General features: G+C 32.7%; 2 protein-coding genes across 2 annotated transcripts; both read right to left on the reverse strand.

Annotated features, from left to right (window-relative positions):
• Positions 1–3,889: 3,889 nt before the first annotated feature.
• Positions 3,890–6,401, reverse strand: LOC123229716 (laccase-14-like). Its single transcript, XM_044655636.1, has 7 exons — positions 6,309–6,401; positions 6,081–6,232; positions 5,746–5,990; positions 5,519–5,641; positions 4,814–5,426; positions 4,380–4,732; positions 3,890–4,023 (listed from the first exon to the last, which is right to left on the reverse strand). Exons 1-7 carry the CDS (start codon positions 6,399–6,401, stop codon positions 3,890–3,892), a joined length of 1,713 nt encoding a protein of 570 aa, XP_044511571.1.
• A 7,538-nt stretch (positions 6,402–13,939) lies between these two features.
• Positions 13,940–16,765, reverse strand: LOC123229209 (putative laccase-9). The gene is made up of 7 exons (XM_044654860.1): positions 16,628–16,765; positions 16,383–16,534; positions 16,050–16,294; positions 15,629–15,754; positions 14,734–15,322; positions 14,314–14,672; positions 13,940–14,197 (listed from the first exon to the last, which is right to left on the reverse strand). Exons 1-7 carry the CDS (start codon positions 16,730–16,732, stop codon positions 14,064–14,066), a joined length of 1,710 nt encoding a protein of 569 aa, XP_044510795.1. The 5' UTR covers positions 16,733–16,765; the 3' UTR covers positions 13,940–14,063.
• Positions 16,766–27,011: the final 10,246 nt, after the last annotated feature.

Consider the following 27,011-nt stretch of genomic DNA (forward strand, 5'->3'; position numbering starts at 1 on the left):
AGATGCCCCACAACTAAACAAATTCCACAAACCTTTGTTGCCTTTATTTTTCCTATAGCCATTTGACGTATAAGAGAAGCTCGATCATCAAATAATTTTTCAAGAGAAGAGACATTTACCTCATTGACACGTCAAGATGAATGGTCTAATCTAATCCCGAATTGTTCTAAATTCGATGCCATGTTTGCAATTAAATTTCGGGCTGTCTTAGATGTTTTGTCAGCCAACGCTCCACCATTAGTTGTATCAATCATATTCCTATCAGTTAATAGGAGGCCCTTATAGAAGTATTGAATAAGAAACTAGTCACCAATTTGGTGGTGTAGACAGCTTGTACAGAGTTTTTTAAATCACTCCTAAAACTCGTATACAGAGTCTCTAGTATGCTGCCTAATGACACAAATTTCCTTCCTAATGCTAATGGCTTTTAAGGCTAAAGAAAAGTTTCTCCAAAAACAATCTCTTCATCTCATGCCAAGTAGTGATGCTTCTAGTAGACGGGTAAAAAAGCCAATCTTGCACATCATCTTTCAAAGAAAATGGAAATGATCCCATCTTAATTTGTTCCTCTGCAACTCCATTTGGCTTCATACTTATGCACACCACATAAAGTTCCTTTAAATTTTATAAGGATCTTCACGTGCGAAACCACGAAAAGTGGGTAAAAGATTGACTAGTCTAGATTTTAATTCAAATATAGTATTAGCATCTAAATTAGGAAAAATAATGCAATGAAGTTGTTGGTTCAAATCTAGAGCGACAAGTTCTTTTAAGGTCTGATTCTTAGCCATGTTTTCTTTTGTTTCACGAGCAGATTTGTGTGCTTGTAGTCTCTTTTTTTGTTTCTTTTCTTAACCATTTTGCAGTCTTCTCAATCTCTGGATCAAATTCTAAATCAACCTACTTCGAAGATCCCCGTAGCAAACATACAAACTAAAAACCCCATGACAATGGTGTCAAAATTTGGTAGTGCTATCATCTACACCCAAATAAAAATCCTAAATTCTTACAACAAAAATATACTGAAGAAAAGTAGAAATCATTCCCTTGAAGAGTTTTAATTAGTAAGTTGTTACTTATCACATAAACCAATGAAACTGAAGGGTTTATGAATTGAACACGAATTGTAATTAAAAGCAATAAATGAAATTCAACAAAATAATCTAAAATAAATAATCAATTTGACAAACTTTGATCTACGGTCACATCCACCATTAAATCTATGATTGATCATTGACATCCAAGAGTATTAAAATAATTATTCGAATATTCGTTATAATATTAATTACTTGTCTTTTCTTATGATTAGTTAACCAAAGATATGTATTCCAGTTAATCTTTATTAATTAATTACTTGGATATAATCTCGAATTTAATCAAACAACAACATTAAAAATTAGAAAAACTAACAAAATAAGACAACACAAGCGTACGACGTTGCATTAATCTAGTTGAATATTTTCCGAGGAATTACAGTTCTTGATGCAGCAAACAATAAATTCCAGTTACCACTTCGATTAGATGAATTCAACATCTAAACTAGCATTACATTATATTAATCAATAAACTAATTATGAGCCTTAGCAATCAATCAATACAATCATAATAAATAATACAGGAAAATAATCAATATTTGAATAATTAAGAAGATACATTAAAGAACGAAAATCTCACAATTCTTATAGTTCAATGGGTTCAAATCCCTTCAACCAAGAGAAAAGAATTTAGCCACCATAAGCCATGCTCAGATCTCCAATCATCAAGATAAGATAAAACCAAAAAATTCTTTCCATCAAAAAGAAGAATATCTATATATATATTCCCTAAAAATGAATTTCGTCTCTCCCTTGTATAGATTCCTATCTACCAAAAGTATTCCCTTTTTTCGGCTAACAATCACCCCTTTCTAGGAAACAATCACCCCAAATTTAGTTCTAGAAATGGTCAAAGCTCTCTAGGTGCAAAAGACACATAATTTCATTTGACTGAATTAAATTTTCACGCAACATAAAGGAATTAGAAATCAGTATAATGATAATTAACAATGTTATCACTGAGATATAGATATGTGTCTATCTTAGTGTCTCTTCGATATGAATTGATACACATCAATAACTATACAATTCAAATCAGGTTTCATTCCAATCTAATTATGGCTATAGTTTCAAGTGGTTATTAATGTCTTTTAGTATTCCTATTTTGAGATATCACCTTCTTTGCTCAAGAGTGATAAATTCTCTATTGATTCACCATAGTCTCCATGCAAATCTCAGTATAATCAATCATCACTTTTATAGTTACCCCAATTACGATGACACGTTAAGTGGTGTCAAACTATGTTAATCCTTGTATTAGATGGTCTGATGACTTCAAGTCAAAGGACCACATGTACAAGTGAGATACCAAAATGAGTTGTTCTCCTTTTATAGATAAATCATGGCAAAAGGGAGAACTTATCATGATCATTCAAGTGAACCCCAAGACACGTGTCCACCATTTCATGATACAAACAAAGCATACCCAATCATATTTAATGGGGAAATGGAACCACATGAATAGTGCATTGTTCAAAGTTCATAGAACCATTATTTTTCCAACTAAAGAGTGACAAAGATTTCGTACATCCCCACATGTTGTTTATTTGATTCAAGAACCAAGGAAGTTCTCAAAGTCCTCCACACATTCCAAAAATTGGGCAGAAATTGTCATATGTTAGTTTCTTACCTATAAAGCATTTACTCAAGAAGCGACCATCTATAGAAGCAAATCATGTCTCTAATTGATATGAATGTAACCACGTTTTTCATCCTTTAAATAAAGAAGATTACTAACAGAAGTGAGGTCGAGAGAGAGAGGGACAATAATAAGCATAAGAAAGCTTACATTGAATGTTTGGATTAAATAAGGTTCCCCTAAAATCTAATAATTCTCTTTAGGATTCTCGTCCTTAATCGAATCCTTCACAAGACACTTTCTTATAATTTCTATACATATACTTTGTCAAGACATTCTCTCAAAGTTACTAATGTTATAACCGTGAACATAGGTACACAAGCAATGGGCAAAATCACATTAAAAAGCAACTTTATATGTAATTCCTTACTTGCACTTGTATTGCACTAATATAGCATATATTGGTTCAATAATGAATCATCAATGTTGCTAGTGAACCCTATCTTACACAAAACTTTATTTTGCTTACATTATTTGGTGATGTGAAATCTCATCAATAATTTTCTTTCACAATTGATTGAAAGAAAAAGTTTCATAGATTAGTGTGCTAATATTTAATTTGTTGATACATTGATTGAGTGCTCTTTACTTGCTAAACTCTTTATGTGGTGAAGCTTTGTACATCATTTATGTTAGTTTTACTTGGAAGAAATGAGATGATGGACAAAATAATTCCCTTCATATTGAACAATTACTTCAATAACCACTGAAATCTTCTAGATTACATATTTAATTCCTTCGATTGCATAATGAAATAACATATTTCTTGACAATTTTCAACTATATAACAAGGAAATTAAGCGCTTTTAACTTCTTTTTATAGTAAGTAATTGAAGTGATAAATTCCAAGAGAAATGAAAACCGTGCAATGATTGAAAGGCTCGCATTTATTAAACATTCCACAAATGGTCATGAAGTTACAATAACAAGTCACCAGAAGACATTATTTTTCATCTAAGACACGTCTGCAACAAATTTTTGCACTACGACAAAATCTCATCATAATATGTATAATGTTTCGTGCCGATGCCAAGGATGTAACATGTCCCAGCGAACATTGATCATTTAAGTCATCAAACAATAAGCGAATGATTTCCACAAAATTAAAAAATATGAGCGACAAAAAACAAATATACATTCTAAGAATGTAAATGGCTTAAGAACAAGATGGCATGTTGGCAGGAGGTGGCCGAATTTTCTGATCCTCCGATTGCCCATTCCTTACAATGAAAACTGTATCCATGCCCCAAGTTGCGTGCCTTTCCAAATGACAATGCATAAACCACACCCCTGAAAAAAGTTAAAAATCATTCATATTAGAATAAATTTAACATAAAACCCTTTCGTAAAAAACATTTATTTTAGAAGAAATATATGGTTTAATAAAATAGAGTTTAAGACAAACCATCATCTTGATTTGCAACTGATTTTTTTTCCTGAATGTATTGAAACCAAAAAAAAAAGAATATTTTTAACAATTCGAATGGTGGACTAAGTTTTCCATAGAATAATCCAACTCTTAAAATATTCCACTCCATATATGATCTAACAGATGTGACAATCATTTTATTTGTATTATTTCTTATATTACCTAACCAACGTGATATGCACAGTAAATAGTCGTGCCACCAAATACACAGACTTACCAGGATTGATGGCAAAAAATCGAACGGCTGTCCAGCCGTTCCTTGGAACGTTCACAGTGTTGAGTTCTGGTGGATCAATCAAATTATAATATAAAGGATCTGTCTCATTGTTGAAATTCCCAAAGCCTGTACCCACTACAAAGAAGCTGTAACCATGTATATGCAAAGGATGGGTTTCCGGGGTCTGGATATTAGTTCCTTGGAACACTATTTCAACCGCTTCACCGTAATTTATAAACCTCGCCTTTGTCCCGCTGGCGGTATTTTGTAAATTCGAAACGTCATCACCAGTAAAGTTAAAAAAATTGGAAGGCTGACTTGGGAAATCTCCAACGAAAACATTGCTCAACCCACTGCATTTCGAAGTATTTCATAATAATGAGTAACATGGGGCGAGAGAATATCAAATAAGAAAACAACGAAAAAAATTATACCTGTAGTATGCATCGAGTATACTAACTTGAGGAGTCGCAAAACTAACGTTGTTTAAGCTTGCAGCTTGCTTATTATCAAGAAATCCATCACCAGCTGGGGTAAGACACGAGTCGTTGGGGCACAAAACACGATTTACAGCAACTGTAATTAACAGTTGTGTTGTGATATTTTTGGGGACATTGGCCGGATATGCGTCGTTTGCTAAGCTCCTTATGCGGTTAGTAAAGTTTACTGCAGCATTTATATCACTGTAAAAAGGAAGGTTTGGGAAGAAAGGAGTAGGAGGACGACTATAATTGCCGTCATACTCAACAATGGCGGTGGTGGTGGTGTTGTCAAAAAGGACAGTAGTACTATTACCATCAGAGTATGGGCTAGCAGCCAAGTAATAGTGGCTAAGATTTTGGTTTGCTGTGAATAAAACGTCCATTGTTTGTCCAGGAATTATCAAAATGTAGTCGGTTGTTATAGGTTTTACGTATGCTCCATCATGCCCAACAACTGTGAGGCTGTGGTTCGCAATTCCGAAAAAGTTTTCTTCATTCATCCCAGCGTTTACCATGCGAAGAAGATAAGTCTTGCCAAATTTAACTTTCAGACGATGTGTTGAATCTGCAATTGTAAAATGAGGACACGATGAGTAGATTTTATATATGAGATCTGAAAATACAAACTAATATGTAATATCTCCATCGTATATTCACCTTTGGAGCAATTGTATAAGTCCCCTGGTTGGCCGTTGATGGTATAAGCATCGGAAACATTTGGAATTACGCCCTTCAGGACATTAGCGAGCATTTTCGGCACATCTAGCTTGTACCAGGATCCTGTAATTACAATCAAATTAAAAAATAAAATTAGTAGCTGAGAATGGTAATCACATCTCGAGCAATTTTGTTCTATATCCCGGTTAATATATTCATATTATTACCAATAATGATGGTTTCTTGCTTATGAGGCCTAGGAAATGGATAACTTTTTCCAGCTGCTGGTAAAATAATGATAGCCCCATGAACGGAAACTCGAGTCCAGTCACTGTGCGCATGCCACCAGAGTGTTCCTTCTTCAGTGGAAAATATGATCTCATAAGTGAAATTGGCTCCTGGTTTAATTGGGCATTGTGTTACATTTTCAGGACCATCTGACCATGGATTCCTTGGTTGATTAACTCCATGCCTGCGGAATTTAAAACAAAATTCTTAAGATTCTTTTCAAAGTTTTGATTCTCCATCTGATGATTTAAAACGAGATTTTCAGAGTCATTACCAGTGAATGGTGACACTATAGTTTCCTTGATTTATGACATTAACAAAAATGGTATCGCCCTTACGGGCCTTTATGGTTGGCCCTGGGAATTTGCCATTTACAGTCAACATGCTTTTCGTGCTACACAGCCTTGTAAAAGTCTTTTCTTTAAGCTGAAATGGAGGCAAGTACAAAATCAGGTCTAAAGGTATCATAAAATGCAGACGAAGAAAACGTAGAGGCACTTACAACAAAAGTATAATTTTTCTTTACAGCCATGCATTGGAGCAGCCCATCCAGAAAGAAGAACCCTAAAATGAAAAGTATGATTTGTTTATTCATTCTTCTCTTGATTCTGTGTTCCCTCGTTGCAAATCAACTCTCTTTTCTGACATTTTCTGATGCACCATCAAGCTATTTATACTATGAGAGAAATGGCACAAGAAGAAACACTCTTGGTCAACTAAAATAAGTGTTGATAAATTGAATTATTAAAATATTTTGTAACTACTCATTATGGAACAAGAGATAGATCTATCCAATTAAAATATAGGTAGTTGTAATAATCAAAATTAAACGTAAAAGGTAAACATTAAAAAGAAATATAAAAATAATAACTTGTCAGGTTAAAAAATTGCAAAATGTTGTGTTTTAACACTCAACGATGTCTCTTAACAGAAGTATACTTTAATGACATATAAAAACATATTAAATTCATTATGTATAGATATACATAATGTTCAAATGTATATATTTTATTTTTTACCCTGTAAATGGGAATTATAATAAAGATAACAGCAAGAATAAAAATCGACTCCCAATAATCAGACATTACCTTCCTGAATTTTTGATAAATTAACAAACGACTTTAAAATAAACTTAAATAAATTATCTTGTAGTGATCTGACGCTTTTTGATGATGATACAAAAGTCGATTAATGGAAATTTTGAAACATTATTGATAGTTTCGAATTATTTACAACCGTCATGAATTATCAATAAACCCAATAATTGTGTTTGACTTGGGTTTATATATACATCATACAAGGGAGATTCCTCAATTAAGCAAATTTTTATTGTTTCGACAGCCGGAGCCCACGGAATGAGTTCAATAAAATAATTGTTTAATCATGTAGACAAATTCCTGGGATCTATTCTTTCTCCCTTTTTTCAATTAAAAAACTGGGATTTATTCTTTAAACTTGTAGGAGTTAAAACGTTGCTACAGTGTGAGCTGGTTAACATTTCTTTAAACTTGAGGCATGATCCATTACCACAACTCTTGCAATTTTTAATTTGCATCAATGACTATTTTCAATATTATAATTCCAAGCTTAAATTTGTCATCGACCAAAGAATAATCATCCTTCCGTCTTTATCCCTTGTTGCACTTTATAGGAGAATATATGCAATGAGATATTACTTTAAAACCCCCTACAATTTGTAATGATACTAAACTCTCAGCCATTTGCCAGTTTTAACTTGATTAGGACAACTGAACTAAATACCCTTAGCGCCCATGGCTCTAACCAATGTCAACTCTCACCACCCACGCGTGGCCAGACACAAAGACCGGTTCCATTTCCCGCTAGAGTCCAACTCCATCACTATCCCTCAACCTTCTCAAACTCGTACATGAAAAAACAAAAACACCACCACACAATATACAATCTACATATATATTAGCGGGAGTAAATCTCAATCTAGAATCAAACACAAATTCAACTTACAACTCAAAGCCATAGCCATCAAATGAATTGAACCCATTTAAGTCAAACTAATCAAATATGATTAGAACTTTTATTTGTTAGCATTTTCTTTTTCTTAATTCATTACAGGGTTATTAATCAAATAATCATATTTTGGGGGCCTACAATAAATCACAAATGCTTTAAGGACTAAGCTTTTTTTACCGAATAATTAATTAAGTACCATTTTTCCCTCATCCATAACCACATTTCAAAAACCCTAAAGAAAACTAATAAACCTCATCCCTAGTATCAATCTTCTTCCAAATCAGAGACTAATATCTGAAATCTCACAACAAAAGCATGAATGCAAATCAGAAAGATGGTTAAATCGAGTTAAGAAGATCAATATCCACTGGTTGTTTCATTTCAATTCGATAGATTGTTGTATTGTTAAAAATATAGGCAACAATTTGTAATTTTGGATATATACCTAATATGGACTTGAATAGAAATGTCATCTATTACATCTGTATGGCCAACGTTGGCCTAAAATGCAGTTGAACGTCAACAAGGGCTATTGAACCTCTACCATCCTAAAACTAACTTAAAAGGTAAGGGTTTCACTCACACTTTCCATATCCAATTTATTTTCAAACCAATGTAAGATTCTTAATAGTAAATATAATTATAAAGTTTATCAAATTATCATAATATCTGATCATTGGTCTATGTTAGGTTTATGAGGCACGTTGAATTATAAAGACAAATCTACTTAATCAGTGAATTGATGAAACATTGATGAAAACAAATTCAACCACGAAATGTTAAAATGTGCTTTAAAAACTTTTATAGTGTAATTCTTCTCTTAACAATTTTGTTTTATTATTGTTTTTTTTTTTATATCAACTGATGAGGTGGTGATAAATTCCTTTTAGTTTTAGTAAACATGATAAATAAATAAAAAACTTTACCCTTACGAGACAGGAGTTGGGGCATATTTAGTAAATGGGCAGGCTTTATTTCACATCAATCAAGGACCAAAAAATAAAAATAAAACAAAATCAAATTGACTTCAGCCATAAAAGGAGCCATTCATCTCAATCAACATTTGTTTTAATAGATTACTGAGCATTGGAGTCTTACATTAGATGACCCGAAGTCCCTACGAGAATTTGAGCTTTATAAAATTAATTAAAAGAATAGCTCTTTAATTATTCCAACTTGTTTATAGCGAAGGATTCTGTGGTTGACTTTTAGTTTAGCCCTACAAATCGCTGTATGTGAAAATGATGTGTAAGATAAGACTTTATCAATGGTTGTAGAATACATATATGAAGTTGTGTAAATTATATTGAATGGAAAGTCGTCAGCTAGTAAGGCACGCAACTATATGTAACTTATAAACTTCAAAACTAAGAGAATATTTCATTAATAAAAAAAATGATGTTGGTTCATTTAATCTGTTTTTATTATTGCAACATGTTTCTTTATAACTTTTCTTATGAAGATTTTATTATTTTTATCTTCTGATGGAGATTTTTCCAACGGTTCTATGTGTTAATTAACTATACTTTATAGATCTCTGGTAGCATTTTTTTGGTGTTCTTTGTTATGTGGATTACATGATATTATATTCTTTAGTATTTTTATATCAATTTTTGCTCTCAAATGATTTGGGATGATCAGATATTTACCATCTACAATTATTTTGCAAAAACATATATTATTATACGGGTATTAATCCAAACATGTTTGGGTGTAAAAACTTAGAATCAATGCCGTTTTCGGATGGATATCTGTAGGCAACCTATTCATTTATCAAATCTAAGTGTAATGTGTAGGCAAAAAAAATGAAATTTAATACTGATAGTAAAATCGCATAACATTAGACTTCTGCTCAAATTCATAATTTTAACACATTAGGTTGTAAAATACTATAATTGGAAGATTAAGAACATAGAAAAACCTCAATTGTGTCATCTTGTTGATCTAGAGAAGATTGAATATCAATCTAAGAGCAAAATCTTTCTCCCTAAGTTTTGTAGAACGCATTTGCAGAATGATGGTGTCAAATAAACTTATGCACTTTTATATTAAACTTGGGAGGGGACTTTATGTTTGTTTTATTAATTACTAAAAGAGTAAAATGGTCAATTGGGTTCTCCCATAAAAAACCTAATAATGTTATGTCAACCCACACTTACAATCCAAAATTAATAATTACAACATGAAGTGTATCAGTCTGCTTTTGAATTATCACATCGAATCTATAAAATAAAATTTTTTGGAGTACACATTCACCTGGTTTTATTAAACAATAGAAAATATTTAATCAATATATGCCTACATTATTCCAACATTCTCCCACTTGGACAACATTGATTAAATTTTATATGTATATGTATATATTTTAAGAAAATAATCTTTAAAAAAAACAATCTTTTCCAAGTGAATGACATTTTATTATTCTAAAGTGGACACTAATTTGTAAGAAAACAATATAATTGAAAAACAACACTTCAGTCTAAAACAATCTTATTGATACAATAGTCAATAATAAATCAAAATAATCATTGTGTTTCAATAACAACATAAGATGTCTATCATTTCAATTATTTACAATTATATCATATGAATCTTTAAGTGTAGCTTGAATAACATTCAAAATGTGATCATAACAAATATATACTATTACATAGGAATCTTCTTTATGATTTCTTTTTAACATTTATGTTTTAAAAGAAATAAGAGAAATCTCACAATTTCAAATGAAGTTAACAACTTTCCACAAAGTTTGCATATTTCACTAATAATCTTGAGATACATATATAAAGAAATGCCCATACAATTGTCATACTCAAAATAAACTTTATTCTTAAAACACATGTTGTATACGAGTATATGTACAAATATATACCCATATATTCAATATACTTATATCAATAAATGAACTTCATACAAAAAAAAAAAAAAGCATGTATGAATGCTTAATCATAACATAAGCTTCATTAAGGTAACAAGAAATACCTTAATGACTCCTCCCACTAAATCAAAATCTCAAAAGATTCTAGGGCACCCATATTCTTTTACATGTTGTTTAAAAACAATGAGTCTCAGTCCTTTAGATAGGGGATTTACCAACAAGGAGTTTTTATTAATATATTATACAACAATTTCCCCTCTTTAGACTAGGTCCCTCACTATCAAATACTTTATTTCCATATATTTTGATTTATTGCTAATTTTGTTATTTTTAGAAAAGAATATAGCTACATTATTATCACAATAAATCATCAAAGGTCTGGTGATGAATTCGACTACATGAAGCTTCAGCAATAAAATTCTTCAACCACATTGTTTTATGGTTGCTCCATAACAAGCAACAAATTCTACATACATGGCTGAAGATGTTATCAAAGTTTGTTTTGTACTTTTCAATGATATGGCTCTACTAGCGAGCATGAAAATGAATCTTGAAGTAGACTTGAAATGATTTACACAACCATGAAAGTTTGAATCATAATACTTTGCTACTTCAAGATTATTAACCCTTTTGTATACCAGTTTGAAATCTTTTCTCTATAAATATCGCATGAGTTTTTTGGTAGCAGTCTAGTGATCAGTACTTGGATTGGATTGATAACGACCAAGTACATTCACAATGAATGCAATGTTCAGTCTAGTAAAGACTTGAGCATAGATCAAACTCCCAATTGCAGTAGTATAAGAAACATGAGGCATAGATGCTCTCTCCACATCATTCTGAGGACATTGCTTAATACTAAGCTTATCTCCTTTCACCACAGGTACCTCACCACCCTTACAATTATGTATATTAAATCTTTTAAGCACTTGTTCAATATAAGCCTTTTGTGATCATTCCAGTAACTTATAATCTTTTTCATGGTGAATCTCAATACTAACGACAAAAGATGCTTCTTCAAGATCTTTCATATCAAAAGCCTTAGAAAAAAATTGCATTGACACATAAAGCAAATTATAATCTTGTTGGCCAACAAAATATCATCAACATAAAGAACCAGAAAAATGAATCTCTTGTCATTGATATTGATATATACACATTGATTGAACTTGTTTTAACATACCAATATAAAGTTATTACCTAATCAAACTTCAAATTCCATTGTCAAGATGCCTGTTTCAATCCATATATAAATTTCTTCAGACTGCATACAATATGCCCTTTTCCTTCAACTTCAAAACCTTCTAGTTGCTTCATATAGACTTCTTCATAAAGATTTTCATTTAGAAAAGTTGTTTTCACATTTTTGTTAAAGCCATTCAAAATGAGCCAATAAAGTATAACTAATTCTAAATGTATCCTTTGAAGTTTATAGGGAAAAAGTATCATTGAAGTTTAAAGCTTTTCAGAGTAAAGCTTATTAGCAAAATTTACCTTAAATTTATCAATTCTAACCTTAAAGTCTTTCTTGGTCTTGAAAACTCATTTACAACCAATAGGACTAACCCCATCTAAGAGCTCTACTAGATCCTATACATCATTATCACTCATAGACTACATTTCTTCTTTCATAGCCTCAAACCACTTATCTAACTGTAAGCAAGAAATGGCCTTTTTAAAATTCACAAGATCTACAATCTAGCCAATATCATAATCAGACTCACTCAGATAGACATAATAATCACAAAAATGGTTGGTCGTCTCTGTCTAGTTGATATTCAAACTAGAATTACAACTATAGAGTCACCAGGTACAATATCATATATAAGTAGTTGAACTAATGCAACATTTGAAATAGTATCATCAGTAGTGGCACCATTTTGAATAGGTTCATATTCTAAAAGATTCTCTAAAATTAGTTGTTTGGGCTCCTCAATAGGAGCATGTAAAATACCATTATATGCATTGGTCAATGGCTCCAACCTAGATGGACCTTCTTCAAATTCCTTTAATGGTTGAGAGTTGCTACCCTCTGCTAAATCAAGCTCAAGAAATTTAGCGATTATTGACTCAACCATTTTTGTCCTATGAGAAGAGCAATAAAATATGTATTATTTGAAATGTTCAAGATAACCAATAAAATATCCCCGAACAGTCCTAGGATCCAATTTATTTTAATTAGGATTATAAATCCTTACTTCGGTTGAACAACCGGTGATGTAAACATGTCCCAAATTAGGTTTTTTTCCTGTCTAAAGCTCAAAAAGAGTGTTGTGCACTGATTTCACAGAAATCTTATTCAGAATGTATAATGCAGCCTTAATAACTTTGCCTCATAAATACTCTAGCAAATTAAATCTACGCATCATACTTCTTACCATATCCTTAAGGGTGGGATTATGCTTCTCGGCTACACACCATTTTGTTCAGGAGTCCCAGGTATAGTGTATTAAGGAACAATTTCATATTCCTATAAATACTTTTAAAAAATATTGCCCTAAATCAATATATCTGTCATAATATTCTCCACCTTGATCAGACCTCACAACTTTGATGATTTTCCCTATTTGTTTCTTTGATTTTATCTTAAAAATCTTGAACTTCTCAATAACACTAGATTCCTACTCTAATAAAAAAAAACATACCCATATCTAGAATAGTCATCAATAAAGGTGATTAAATACTTATCGCCACATAAGGTGAATGAATAAGGCTCACTAATATTTGTATGAATGATTTCTAAAAGCTCATTGCTCCAAGTTGAAATATATCTTTTAGTATTTATCAATTTTACCCTTATACAGTCAACACAAATCCCAAAATCTTGAAAATCTAGAGGCAAAAAAATTTCATCTTTACTCAATTTGTCTACCTTCTTGTTAGAAATATACCTTAACCTTTTGTGCAATAATAAGGATGACTTCTCTCTAATAAAAAATCTCTTAATACTAATATTCAAAGAATAATCAACATTATTTAGAAATAGATTGTCAATAATAAAACAAAAATTAAATTTCTTCTAAAAGAGAGTACATAAAAACAACCAGTTTTTTAAAATAACTTGATAGTTCTAACATAAATAATATCTACATCAACATCATTTCCCACTTTGAGTTTGATTTTTCTATCAATCGGTCTGCGTCAACATATATTCTTTTTCTTATCCAACCATGTTTTGAACTTCTTACAGTTTACCTTTATATATATATATAAATTTAAACACTGAGTATTTCATTAATAAAAAAAAAAAATGATGGTTCCATCAATACAAATGCAAATTAATTATCAGATAACATTTTAAATGTTTTTATTGAAGTACATTCCATATTACTAAATTTGAAATCAATTAACAGGAACTAAGGCAACTTAATTAATTAAGCACAAGACAAATTAATAACAAGGAGGCATGTAAGCTGGTGGTGGCAGCATGCTCTGGTTCTGGTAACGCCCGTTCTGTACAATGAAAACTGTGTCCATGCCCCATGTTGAATGCCTCTCAAAATGGCAATGCATAAACCACACACCTGCAAAAGAAATTAATAACGGCAAACATCAGATTGAACCAAAAAATTTTGTTATTGTTTATTTGTTTTCAATTATAAAAACAAAAGAATCTGACTATCTATGGTTGAGACGTTACCGGGGTTGTCAGCTGAAAACCGAATTGCAGCCCATCCACTTCTTGGGAGGTTAATGGTGTTAACTACAGGTGGGTCAACCAAATTATAAGAGAGTGGATCAGTGACATTGTTGAAATTTCCTGAACCCGTTCCAACCAGATAGAAGCTGAAACCGTGTAAATGCATTGGATGACTTGACGGTGCATTTCCAATATTTGTCCCTTGGAAGACAATTTCCACCACTTCACCATAATTTATCATCCTTGCCTTTGTCCCTTGCGCTGTGAACGCTCCTACATTTGACACATCTCCTGTGAAGTTGAAAAAAAATGGGGGCTCGCTTGGGAAATCCAGGTCAAAAGTTCCGTTTGTCAAATTCCTGCAAGACGAAAGATTTAGAATATATTCAATTAAGTGTGGATCCTATAATAAGCTTGTACCTGTAGTATGCTTGTAGTATATCGATTTGAGGAGTGGCAAAACTGATATTATTTAAGCTGGCGGCTTGTCTATCACCAGTGCCGGAATCACAGGAGCCGTTGGCACACAACAATAGATTCAAAGCAACGGTTATATAGATTCGCGTGCTGATATTTTTGGGAACATTGATGGGATGCTCGTTACTGGCTAAGCTCTTTATTTGATTAGTAAAGTTTAGTGCAGAAGTTATGTCAGTGTTATTTGGAAGGGATGGGAAGAAAGGAGATGAAGGGGCAGAATAGTTGCCTTCATATTCAACAATTGCTGTGGTGGTGGTGTCGGGAAATATAATACCACTATCGACGTAAGGGGTCGACGCCATGTAATAGTGGCTGAGATTTCGGTTTGCTGTGAACAAAACATCCATGGTTTGTCCAGGAGTTATCATTATGTAACTTGTATTTATTGGTTTTATGTATGCAGCATCTTGCGCAACAACTGTGAGGTTGTGGTTAGCAATTCCGAAGAATTGTTCTTCGTTCATCACAGCATTCACAATGCGAAGAAGATAAGTTTTGCCAGATTCAACCGGTAAGCGATATGTTGTGTCTGCAATATCAGATTATTTTAACAGTTAGCTAACAAATAGATGCACGGTAAAAAGGACTTTCTATATAACTTGCTAATTAAACTATTTTCACTTTCATTATCGGACGCCGTATGTCATAGGTATGCTTTGAAACATATGGCAGATTAGAGAAAATACGTATGTATTTTTGAAATGTTATATATCTGTAATATTTTGACCTAAAGAAAAGGAAAAATATATCATATTATTTACAAATACATGTAACATATTTTAAAATTGCTTTTAGTCAACAATCTATAGAGTAGTTTTAGAGGTTAATTTTATACCATTAGAGCACTCATATAAGTCCCCTGGTTGACCATTGATTGTGAAAGCGTCTGAATTACTCGGGGTGGAGCCTGTTGCGATAGCATTTTGAATCATAGCCATTACGTCTGCCTTGAACCAGGAACCTGCCAAATGCATTGGCGGTGAAAAATGACAATTTATTCATAAGTTAAGGAACAGAAAATTTATTGATTAATATTAACTCAAATATATATCATATATATATGGATATCAATAAAATTACATGTATATACAAATAGGTATATACATGATGGGTCTTCATGTAATTAGATATTAGTTGAGTAATTTTAAATTAATGATAAATTAACATTCAATTATATGATGACATAACATATATTTTTCTATTTATATACTCAAAAATATGTATATATAACATCATTCATGCATATATTTATATACCGAGTATGATTGTCTGTTCCTTGTAAGGCGTAGGAAATGGATAAGTAGTTCCGGCAGCTGGTAAAATGATAATGGCACCATGGACCGTGGCTCGAGTCCAGTCACTATGGGCATGCCACCAAAGAGTTCCTTCCTCATCGGACAATATAACCTCATAGGTGAAGTTGGTTCCTGCTGCAATTGGACATTGTGTTATGTTCTCAGGACCATCTGACCATGGATTCCTTGGCTGCTTCACTCCATGCCTACAAAAATTGAAAGGAAAATTCTTTACCTTTTTTGGATTTTGATTCATCATTTATTGAGCGTTGAAGAGGGCAGTTATAAAATTACCAGTGAATGGTGACCCCATATCTTCCCTGATTGATGACATTAACATACATAGTGTCTCCTCTACGAGCCTGAATTGTTGGACCTGGGAAACTGCCGTTCACAGTCAACATGCTCTTTGTGCTGCATAGCCTTGTAAAATTTGCTTCTTGAAGCTGCAATTAACCACATCAATTCAATTCAGCGTTTTAATTATATGTATATCTTATTATTCGTTAACAAACTGAAATTAAGCAATAAGCACTTACAACAAAATCGTAATGATGGACTTGAAGAGCCATGCAAAGGAGAAGTCCATCGAGAAACAAGAACCCTATGAGCCCTAAAATGAAACCCACATTTTTTGTACCCATTGTTTTTCTCTTTCTTTAGTGTTCTCAGGTTGCCTCACTTCTTTCTTTTGTGATGATCTTAAGCTGTGCCTGGTCTCTATTTATACTAAAAGTAAACCGAGTTGTGGAGGATTTAAAACCTATTACCATTACACTAAATGAAACATGCGTGGTCAATTATGCCGTGTTTCAAAATTTTCCATGGTTTTTTTAATCAGTTATCTTCAAAATTCAAACCCACCTCCGGGGTTTCATATTTCGGTAAACTCTTCTCACCGGCTCAATATTATTAATCGAACTTCTTTTGTCTCTTTTACTAGATTCTTTTTGGGGCTTTAGAATGATAATGACAAATTAAATTCGTACCATGTGCTTAATTAAATTAATTTTAAACGAACCAGGTGGTTGCTGACTTCATTAATAATTAAAACCCCAACATTGACTGAAAAAGGGAAGAGCCGTTAAGTTTTATAATTATCCAAAAAAACAAATTTATTTCGAAATACATGAAAAACGTTTTATAAATTTACATGAATTATCTTCTTCCATCGATAGGACAGTAGCATGCAGAGTCTGGAAATAAATGTCTAGCCACATCCATTGATTACTTTTATAAATTTAACTAAGAACTGTTTCCTGTGTGATGTGCAGTTGAGACTTTTTCTTACCAAAGTGTACTCGGATTTTTTTCTCTTTTTTTTTTTTTTTTTGTTATTATAATATGCTAGGATTGCAATAAAGAAATGTCTAGCCACATCAATTGGTTAGTTATGCGAGAAATATATAACGAATACATTTTTACTATCCAAAATTGAGCCTCATAATTTTATTTTTATGAGAAAACCAAAAAGCCCTTTTTTACATAACATAATTTTGTAGGGGCAAGGGACTACCCAATTGTACTCTCATATTTAGGGCTGGATTCAAGCCGAGCCGAGCTCGGCTCGCAGCCAGCTCAGGCTCGGCTCGGTTTATTTATAGCCGGTTCGAGTTTGACTCGATTTTAGCTCATTTTCGGCTCGGCTCATTTTTTATATCAAAACGACATCGTTTTGTATATATATATAGATCAAAACGACGTCGTTTTGTATAAAAAATTTTAAAAAAAAATCTACCAAGTCAACTCGAACCAGCTCGAGCTCGATCGAGCCGAGCAGAGCCCGACTCGTTTCAACCTAGAATATAATTTAAAATATTATCAAAGTAATTTTAATCATATTATAATCTTACCCTTACTTGATAAATTTAGTTTAAAATATTTAAGTAAAATAATATTTCAACATTTTTATATTAATTACTATCAACTAAATATAATAAATATTTATACATACCAATTTATCACAATATAGTATTCATTTATATTAATTAATCTTTAAAGTAATCAATCTTTCTAGCAACCTTTTAGTTTTGATAATAAAAGATTATACAAATCAAATGCACTATAAGCAAATTTGTATTTGAAAAGATTTATTTATTTTTGGACTAATATAAACATAACTTGATAATAAATGATTTATTTATATTCAGAAAGGAGGTGTTAATTATTCGGTGTTTCCAAATTTCAATGGGTTAGAATCCAGATTATCTTCGTCCCCTAGGTTGGTCATGACGAATTAATTAAGAAAATTTACAGCCGATGATATAAATACGTATAAGCCCCATTCTTCAGGCGGTGGTCAAAATATTAAAAATTTAAATTTCTTGTTGATGTTAGTGTTTTTGTGTGGCTTCCTAAATCATCCTCTACATATGCATATAAACCTGGAAATATCACTTGTTAGGCAGGCATTTAATTAAAATAAAGATTGTTTTAATTGTGAATTGTGAATTAATATTAATTACCCTGCAGGTTCTATCAATCGTAACAGCTATAATATTTATGACTAAATCTTGGTTTCAATTGTCAATGCACATTGGATTTGAAGGTGGAAACTTCAACTGGTTGTTTTCTGCAAATGAACAAGCAGGGAGTTGAAATTTCATTTTAATAGGTCAATGTAGAATTTCATGCGCTAACTTGCCAAATTAAAACTATAAGATATGACCATATAATAGATAATTTATAAGAAGCCTTAATTTGTTAAAGACAAGATTGAGACGGCGACGGATTCCATTTTGTTGATGAAACACCAAGAAACTTCCTCATTAATTACATGGATTCTATGCCTCATTACAAGGTCAAGTTCTTTTTGTTTTCCGGCTTACAAATTTTGTAAATTATATTTTACAAAATTCATCAACTATTTTTATAATGGATAATAATTCTGAAATATAGCTTAAAATTATTTCTTCAACTATTTTTTTTTTTGAATCATAACAAAAAACAGTGATTGGTGTTGGCTGTGTGTAAACATTGATACTGACATATAGTTATTTTTATTGACCAGGACCCTTCATTGTCGTAAAACAATTGCCTAAAAATATATTAATAATTTAATTATCCACACATTGACAAGTATATTTGACTTGTATCTGTATTCCATGATGGAGATCAGGCTCTTGGATGTATATCTATTAATTTTTATTCGTTTTTCAACTTGTGGATTGATTTGAAAAATGTCGACTTTAAACGGCACGCTGTTTTGGAAGTTGACGTTTTGTTTCTTGCAGCACAAATTATAATTGAACAGAAGGGATCGGTCCAATGCATCGAAGCAAAAAAACAAAGGAAATAGACCATCAGAGATTAATTATGAGGTTCCACACATTTAATTTGACTGCCTGCTACTAATCAAATTTTGTACTGTATTAATGATTTGTTACCGACTTTTGGAATTTATGAATTAGGATGGAAAATGTCCACAACATGTACTTGTGAAGAAAATTCAGTTTCACCGACATCAATCTAATATAATTAGATAAGTTCGAAGAATCAGTCAAATCCAACGCAAGTAGTAAAATGATTAATTGTATAACTCCGTAATATTTGATGCGCCATTTTTTTTTAATTTTATCATAAGATAATTTTAATGTTGTTATAAATATAATTGAATAAATGGCAAAGTGAGTGAATTACAAAATGAGAACTATAATTTTATTAAATCAAAGCTACAAAAAGAAGAAGAAAGAAACAAGAGTGATGAGGTAGGAAGCAAAACTCAAGAATTTTTGGATGAAGAAGTGTGTATACATGAAGAGGGGAGGGGATATTTATAGGAATTATTGTCGCCCCTCCAGTTAGGGCTGGATACGAGTTGAGCCGAGCTCGAACAGGCCCAGCTCGTTTTTGGCTCATTTTCAATGAGTCTAAGCTCGAGCTCGGGCTCGGGTTCAGGCTCGTCAAGCTCGCTAAATATATATTCGTATTTGGCTCATTTCATAATTTTAGCATTCGGGCTCGGCTCACACTTAACTCGGGTTTGTGTGTTTGGGCTCAGGTTCGCTTTGGGCTTGCATTTTAGGCTCGACAGCTCGGTTTCAAGGAACAAACGGTGTTGTTTGTTCCAGGTTAAATGTGTTTTCTTTTGAGTGAACGCCCCGCAAGCTAAGCTCGGCTCGCTTAACTAGTGTTCGGATTCGGGCTTGTGTTTGTTTTTTGCTTAAAATTCAGACTTGTGTTTGTATTCGGGCTTGTTCAAGGCAAGCTCAAGCTTGTTCGAGCAAAGCTCATTTCGAACCCAAACAAACTCGCTTCGAATCCAGTCCTACCTCCAGTCAATAAAAAGGGTTATCTTCAAAGCCAAGTTTCTAAGGCATCTAATGCCTTCACATTATCTTTTAGCCAAAATTTCTTTGACGTGGTGGAAAATCTACCATTTATAACATATATTTATATATAGAAAGTGGCAGCCGGCGACAATAATTTTAACGGGCTAATGACCTTATACCTATTTTTATTATTTGGCCTTCATTGTCGATAGTTACAGTAACAATACAATATATATATTTTTTAATATTTATTATATAATTAATATTACTTTTTAATTTAAAATATTTAATTATATAATAATACATTATCTATTTATTCAAATTATATACTAAAATTATAATTTTATTATGGTTTTAATAATGCAAGATGTTGAACTCGATCTCAACGGCTTGCTCTATCTCATGCATATTTATATTTGCATTTTAGTATATTAATAATTTAATTATCCACACATTAAAAACTATATTTGACTTGTATCTATTAATAATTTTATGATGGAGATCAGGTTCTTAAAACTTTTCTTATAAATTGGACAACCTCTATGAAATAAAGTATCTTGATAATGAATCTCGTTTGCCAACCACAAATCATACTTTTCTTAACCTTTACCACAATTATCTTAAACCCCTTACTTCTCTTCGACGAACTATCAACACCATCATCCATCTGTCTGCAGTCAAAATCAAGAAATATGTTCAAAACACTTCTTTCAGCAGTTATCAACAACCCGCTACTACTGCCAAGCAATATGTTACTTTGGAATATCCTACTCATTTAACAGAAAAATGGTTAGCCAAGGGCTACACTTATCTCCGTTTTGGAGCAATTCGGTTTGCCTTTACTTTCCGTGGTCAAAAGGGTCTTCCTACGACTTCCAAGATTACACTATTAGACATACGATTCCTCAACTTTAAGCATGCCAATCTCGGCATAGTTTAGACTATTTTAAATGCAGGCACTATCATGGTCACTTTGTTTCCTAATTTCTGCATGTCTTTGCAGGATCCTATGTTGTGTCATGCCTTGAAGTTTCAAGTCCAAGTCATTGGCGCTATTTCTTAAGGATAAACTCTTATGGTGACTATTCATTACCAGATAGTCTATAGAGTTCAAAATCGTTCCTCGGATATTGCCACTCCAAAAAACACTCATGATGCTATTTTTCTTATAGTTGATACGGATAGAATATCGTATTGTACCTTTGTTCCTAAACAGATGTCGAAAGACAAACTTGAAGAATTGATTCCAAAGAAATGGTATACCGCTTATGAATGATTCTAGCCAGTTTCTACTAAAATGCCTCCAATCTAGTGCACTAACCCTAAGTTTGCCAGAGCTTCCAGTAGTTGTTTGTCAATCTCCTATGAGTCCTCCTTCTCTGAAGCTAGACCCCTACTGTGTTTCCCTACATAATTTTTTTACTCTTCCAATGATGACGAGCCTTAAGATGAGATTTATGGTCTTACACCCAATGGTAAAACTATATATTTGTTTTAGCCTCACGATCCAACCAACCAACACTGTAGATGTGTTTCTTGTATTGAGCTAGCTGATCCTTTCAATTCTCGCAACCATCAAAGGTTAGCTCATCAACAACGACATCCTCCAAAGAAGATAGACACACAACGTCTCTTCTAGCAAACATATAAAGCTGGTACTCTTAGTTATAATTTGTTGGGTGAACCTTCTGGCCGATTTGATTATGTGGTCTATTATGGCAAAGGAGATGCCTTGGTCAATACTTTTGATTATCTTCCCCCCACTGGTTAAGATGATAATTCCTCTTTTGACACATATACAGATGATAGAGATAATCTTTCTTCTCCTCCAAAATCATCTGTTAAATCTAAAGCTTGTCTTCCTAAACGAAAAAGTTTATGGAATTAGAAACCCAAGACTCCAAATCCCAAAACAACAACTCTTAAACTGATGATGTTCTAACATGCTAATTTTCCTCCACTTGAACAAACTACAAATCCTATTAACCACACTACTCATAGTTCGAAGATTAAAGATCCATAAACCATCAAGCTCGATAGAACACTAGAAAAAATCAGTCATGCTGAATCTGTCCTTAATTGGCAATCTCAGAATGTTGTGGCGTAAAATCATGTTGTACAATCTCTCCAGAGCACAGCCCAATGCATTGAGCAAAAGTTGGATTCTCAAACTCATCTCATATTAAAACCTATTGACACACTTCGACTTAAGACCGACAAGTCCACACTAATATCATGACTTGTATCGATCAAAGTTTGCCTTTTCATTATCAACAACAAGAGATGAATTATTTTAAAGTCCAACTTGCACACTTGGAGAAAATGATTCAACAAGGCCCTCGAATTGCCATTCCTTCTTCCTTGTCATATCAAATGTATGATGCACTTTCTTCTTCCCTCTTTCCTAAGGAACCTTAATGGATTCATATAGACAGCTATCTTAGTGTTCTTGAAAAATATAAAAGTATCTTTGGAGACTCCTTCATCCTTCATTCTAGACCACCTATGAAAACAACCCCTGTTATTCCTCAATGCACTACTCTTCCTCCACTACCTCTTTTGGATTGAGGAAAAGCAATTATCATTTCTAAACCAATTTAGATAGAAACATTGTCTACTCAATAAGTAATTTTCCCTAATCCTCTCAGTGATTACCAAATGGCACAACAAACTCTCTCCAACTTAAGTGAGGATAAAATTTTAGCCAATATTAATACATGTTCTATGATATCCTTTACTGAAGATCGGTCCATAACTATAACTTTATCAACTTCTCCAAGAATCTTTGTCTATGAACATGGCCAGACTTCTTTTTGAAATGATGACAAAGAATCCACTATAGAGCACCAACTGGATAAGCCTCCTGAAGCTACATTTGTACCACGACAACCTTAATTTGTGCCAAACACCATTGCCAAGTTCTAGACCTTTACCTTTGATGATATTCCTATTTCCTAGTACAAGAACTATATTCATGAGATGACAAGATGTTTAAATATAGAAATGCTCAAACATAGAGCTACTCTTGTATAAGTCCTGACAGCTTTTGTATTACATTTTACTAGTGATTTAAAAGAATGGTGGATTAATTTAGCACAATACCATCAGACTCAATTACTCTGATTTGAAGATGTAGATTAATTCATGTATAATATATATGTGAAATACTTGGGAAGTCCAACCCATATTGTTGATCAACCTAGAGAAAAAATTTTTATGCTCAAGTGTTGTTCCTTTAATCCTAAAGATCTTGAGGAACACTTCAAGAAAGCCCATGCTCGTTTCTATATCCTTAATGGCGTTGATGATCCAAACCCCAAACAAGCTTATCTTAATCAATTGCCAAAACCATTGGGCAATAAAACCTTTAGATATCTTGAATTCTAAGGACAAACATTAGCTCAGGTTTTTCTTGTCTATCTGTACCAAACCGTATTAAACCAATTATAGTTCTTGCACAATAAGTCCAAATTTATTGTCAATATGGACAAGCTTGGCAAGTCTCTTGGCAAAATTTATGATTGTGTAGATTTGAAAATCACATTCTCTCACAATGACAAATATTGTGATTGCCCAATGTCAAAGAAAAAACATCACAGATGGTACAATCCAAAATCTAGACGTAAGTCAAACTTTTTCAAGCCAAGGCATCATTAAAGTTGCTTCTTTCGACGAAAGAAAACTTTCAAGAAAAATGATCGATGTTTTATCTGTAAGAAAAATGATCATTTTTCCAAAAATTACCCTTAGAAGAAATGCCATAAATGATCCAGTAAATTTCCTAGATTGCAAGTCTTCAAGATCATAATGTTAATCTCTCTATTCAAAAATTTACTCTGAGCATTCAAATCTTGAGTTCATCCTTTATAAAATTGAGTATGATTCATACTTCCTTATCGAATGTAATCCTCTAGACTCCTATAGAGTTATGATGCCCTCTCAAAACCTGAACCATTAACAACCTCTTGTTGAGCTCAAACTTCAACACCATAAGTATGACAAACCTGTTAAGATAATTGCTCACATTGATACATGAGCAGTTTCTTCAAATTTGAAATCTAAAGTCATACCTCAGACCTACTAGAAGCCTTTCAAGCAATACTTCCGTGCTGCTAATAGTGAAGTTTTGCCAATGAAGCAATTAGCAAAACTATTAGTATTCAATCATTCCCTTATATCAATATCAATCATAAATTCCTTGCCTCATATTTTCCTGAGAAAGATACTATTATCGAATTTGATATTATTTAGAAATTTTTGGATAAACGACTTTTCATTTGAGTTGATGGCTTATGATATTCACAATAGTTTTTATCATGGAGGAAAATCCCCAATTATTTCATGATCTTACCAATCCAAGCACTCTGCCAACAATTGTGCATGATTCTTATGCAAATACCTACTCAGAGTTTCTAGGCAGTGCAAATCCCTTATGGAAATACCTAGAGTTCTTTATCACTTTTCCTTTTAAAAAGAATGAGTATATAAATCCCACCAAAGCTAGTCATAATGGAATGAATCTTAACTTTCTCCAACAAGTAGAACAAGAGCTTTCTCAATTAAAGCAAGAAGGTTTGATTGAGCCCACTCAATCTTTATGGGTTGCGCTACTTTCTATGCTAATAAAAGAGTTAAATAGATCCAAGGAAAAATAAGGCTAGTAATTAATTACAAACCTCTCAATTATTTTTTGCAAGACAACAAGTTCCCAATTCCTAATGAACAACACTTTTTTGCTCGACTCTCAGAAGTGAAGATCTTATCCAAGTTCGATCTCAAAGCAGACTTTTGGCAACTTGGAATCCATCCTAATGAGAGGCCTAAAACTGCTTTCATATTACTTGGTCATCAATACCAATGGACTGTGATGCCTTTTGGACTCAAAACTTCCCTGTCACAATTTCAAAAAGCTATGACTGAAATTTTCCTGTCTATTTGGGAGTAGGCTCTAATTTATATTGACGACATTTTGTTATTCTCTCCAATTGAAAAGGAACATGTGAATCTCTTGATCCGCTTCCATGACCTTGTCAAATCTTATGGCATTATGCTCTCAGAAAAGAAGATGATTCTAGGTATGAAGATTACAAATGGAACTTATGTTCGCCAACCTCATATTGCCACCCTTCTTAATGACTTTCTTGATGAAAATCTTTCGATCAAACAAATACAACAATTTCTTAGGATAATTAATTATGTTTTTGAATTTGTCCCCAATCTTAGCCAACTCACTAAACCCTTATACCAGATGCTCAAAAAGAGATTTTCTGCTTGGACAAAAACCTAAACCATCTCAATCCAAAAAGTGAAATCCTTTATTCCAAGTCTTCCTCCACTTAAAATCCCTTCCACAAGAATAAGAATCCTTCAAACTGATACAAGCAATGAATACTAGTCAGTAGTCTTTCTTAAAGAAGTTTCTGGAAAAAGACATGTGTGTGAATATAAAAGTGATCATTTCAAACTTTCTAAGCAAAATTACTATTTGACCTTCAAAGAAATTCTCGTAGTAAAAAAAAGAATTGAAAAGTTTGAATTCCATCTCAGTAGATATCATTTCATCAAGGAATTAGACATAATTTTTTTTCCTTCGATGTTGGTGCCTAAATCGAACAAATTGCCTAATCCAAAGCTTATTAAATAGAGTCAATGGTTTTCAAATTATGTCGTTACTGTCAGATATATCAAAGGAAAAGATAATGTTGTTCCAGACTTTTTCTCCTGACTCGCCTATAAAAAACCTTATGTATTTCTCTCCTCTACTATGCACAACTTAACCTATGAAAAAATAGATTCCAAACCAACCTCTATGGCAAACACTATTCCCCTACCTCTTGGCATACTAGACCTTTCTTTTGAGTTTCTTTCTATCTGTCAAACCCTACCTCTAGGCAAAACAAAAACCTTTAAATAACTAATACTTCATTACCCGATCCTCACCATACAAGACACAGGACCCTATACCCTAGGTGAACTTAGAATACATCTATATTTTCCTTACTTCAACTTATTTTCAATAGGAAACCACATAAAAGACTTTTTCTAGAATTCATTTTGGTTTCTTTGGTATCTTTTGTCCAAATATACGATAGTCATTGAGTTCCCTTTCAACCTAATGCTCTCATGGCTTCATAATCTTGAGAATGGTCCTTTTTAATCTAGAATACACCCATTTTTGGATCTTTTTACAATGGTTTTACTATCTTCCTTGGCAGATTTGCATGTTTTTCTAGTGCTAACTGAACACCAAAGATTTAGAAGACCTTTGGAGGCCTAATATTCCATTTTATTTTTCACTAGAAAGGCCCAAGTTCTTAAATACCATAAGAAGATTTTGTTTGAGACTAATGTTCGTAAATATGCCCATCTTCCCTACAATCTCTAGAAATATAAAGCTGATTATGCTTAAGAATATCGTAACTTTGAACACATTACTGTTGAGGCCAATACGATAATTCCAACCTAGATTTGGCCCACTCTAGCTAATGATGCCCCTTGGAATAATTCCCAGTGTCTTACACCTATCAAATGATGATAGCAAAAAATATCTTTTGAGAAAATCAATACACTCCAAAAGACATCCAAATCCACTCAGGATATGAAGATTTGTCCCTGTGTTTCTCTAGACTTATCTTTATCTATATGGCAAAAT

The sequence above is a fragment of the Mangifera indica genome, chromosome 11, assembly GCF_011075055.1.
Source record: "Mangifera indica cultivar Alphonso chromosome 11, CATAS_Mindica_2.1, whole genome shotgun sequence".
NCBI classification, from domain to species: Eukaryota; Viridiplantae; Streptophyta; class Magnoliopsida; order Sapindales; family Anacardiaceae; genus Mangifera; species Mangifera indica.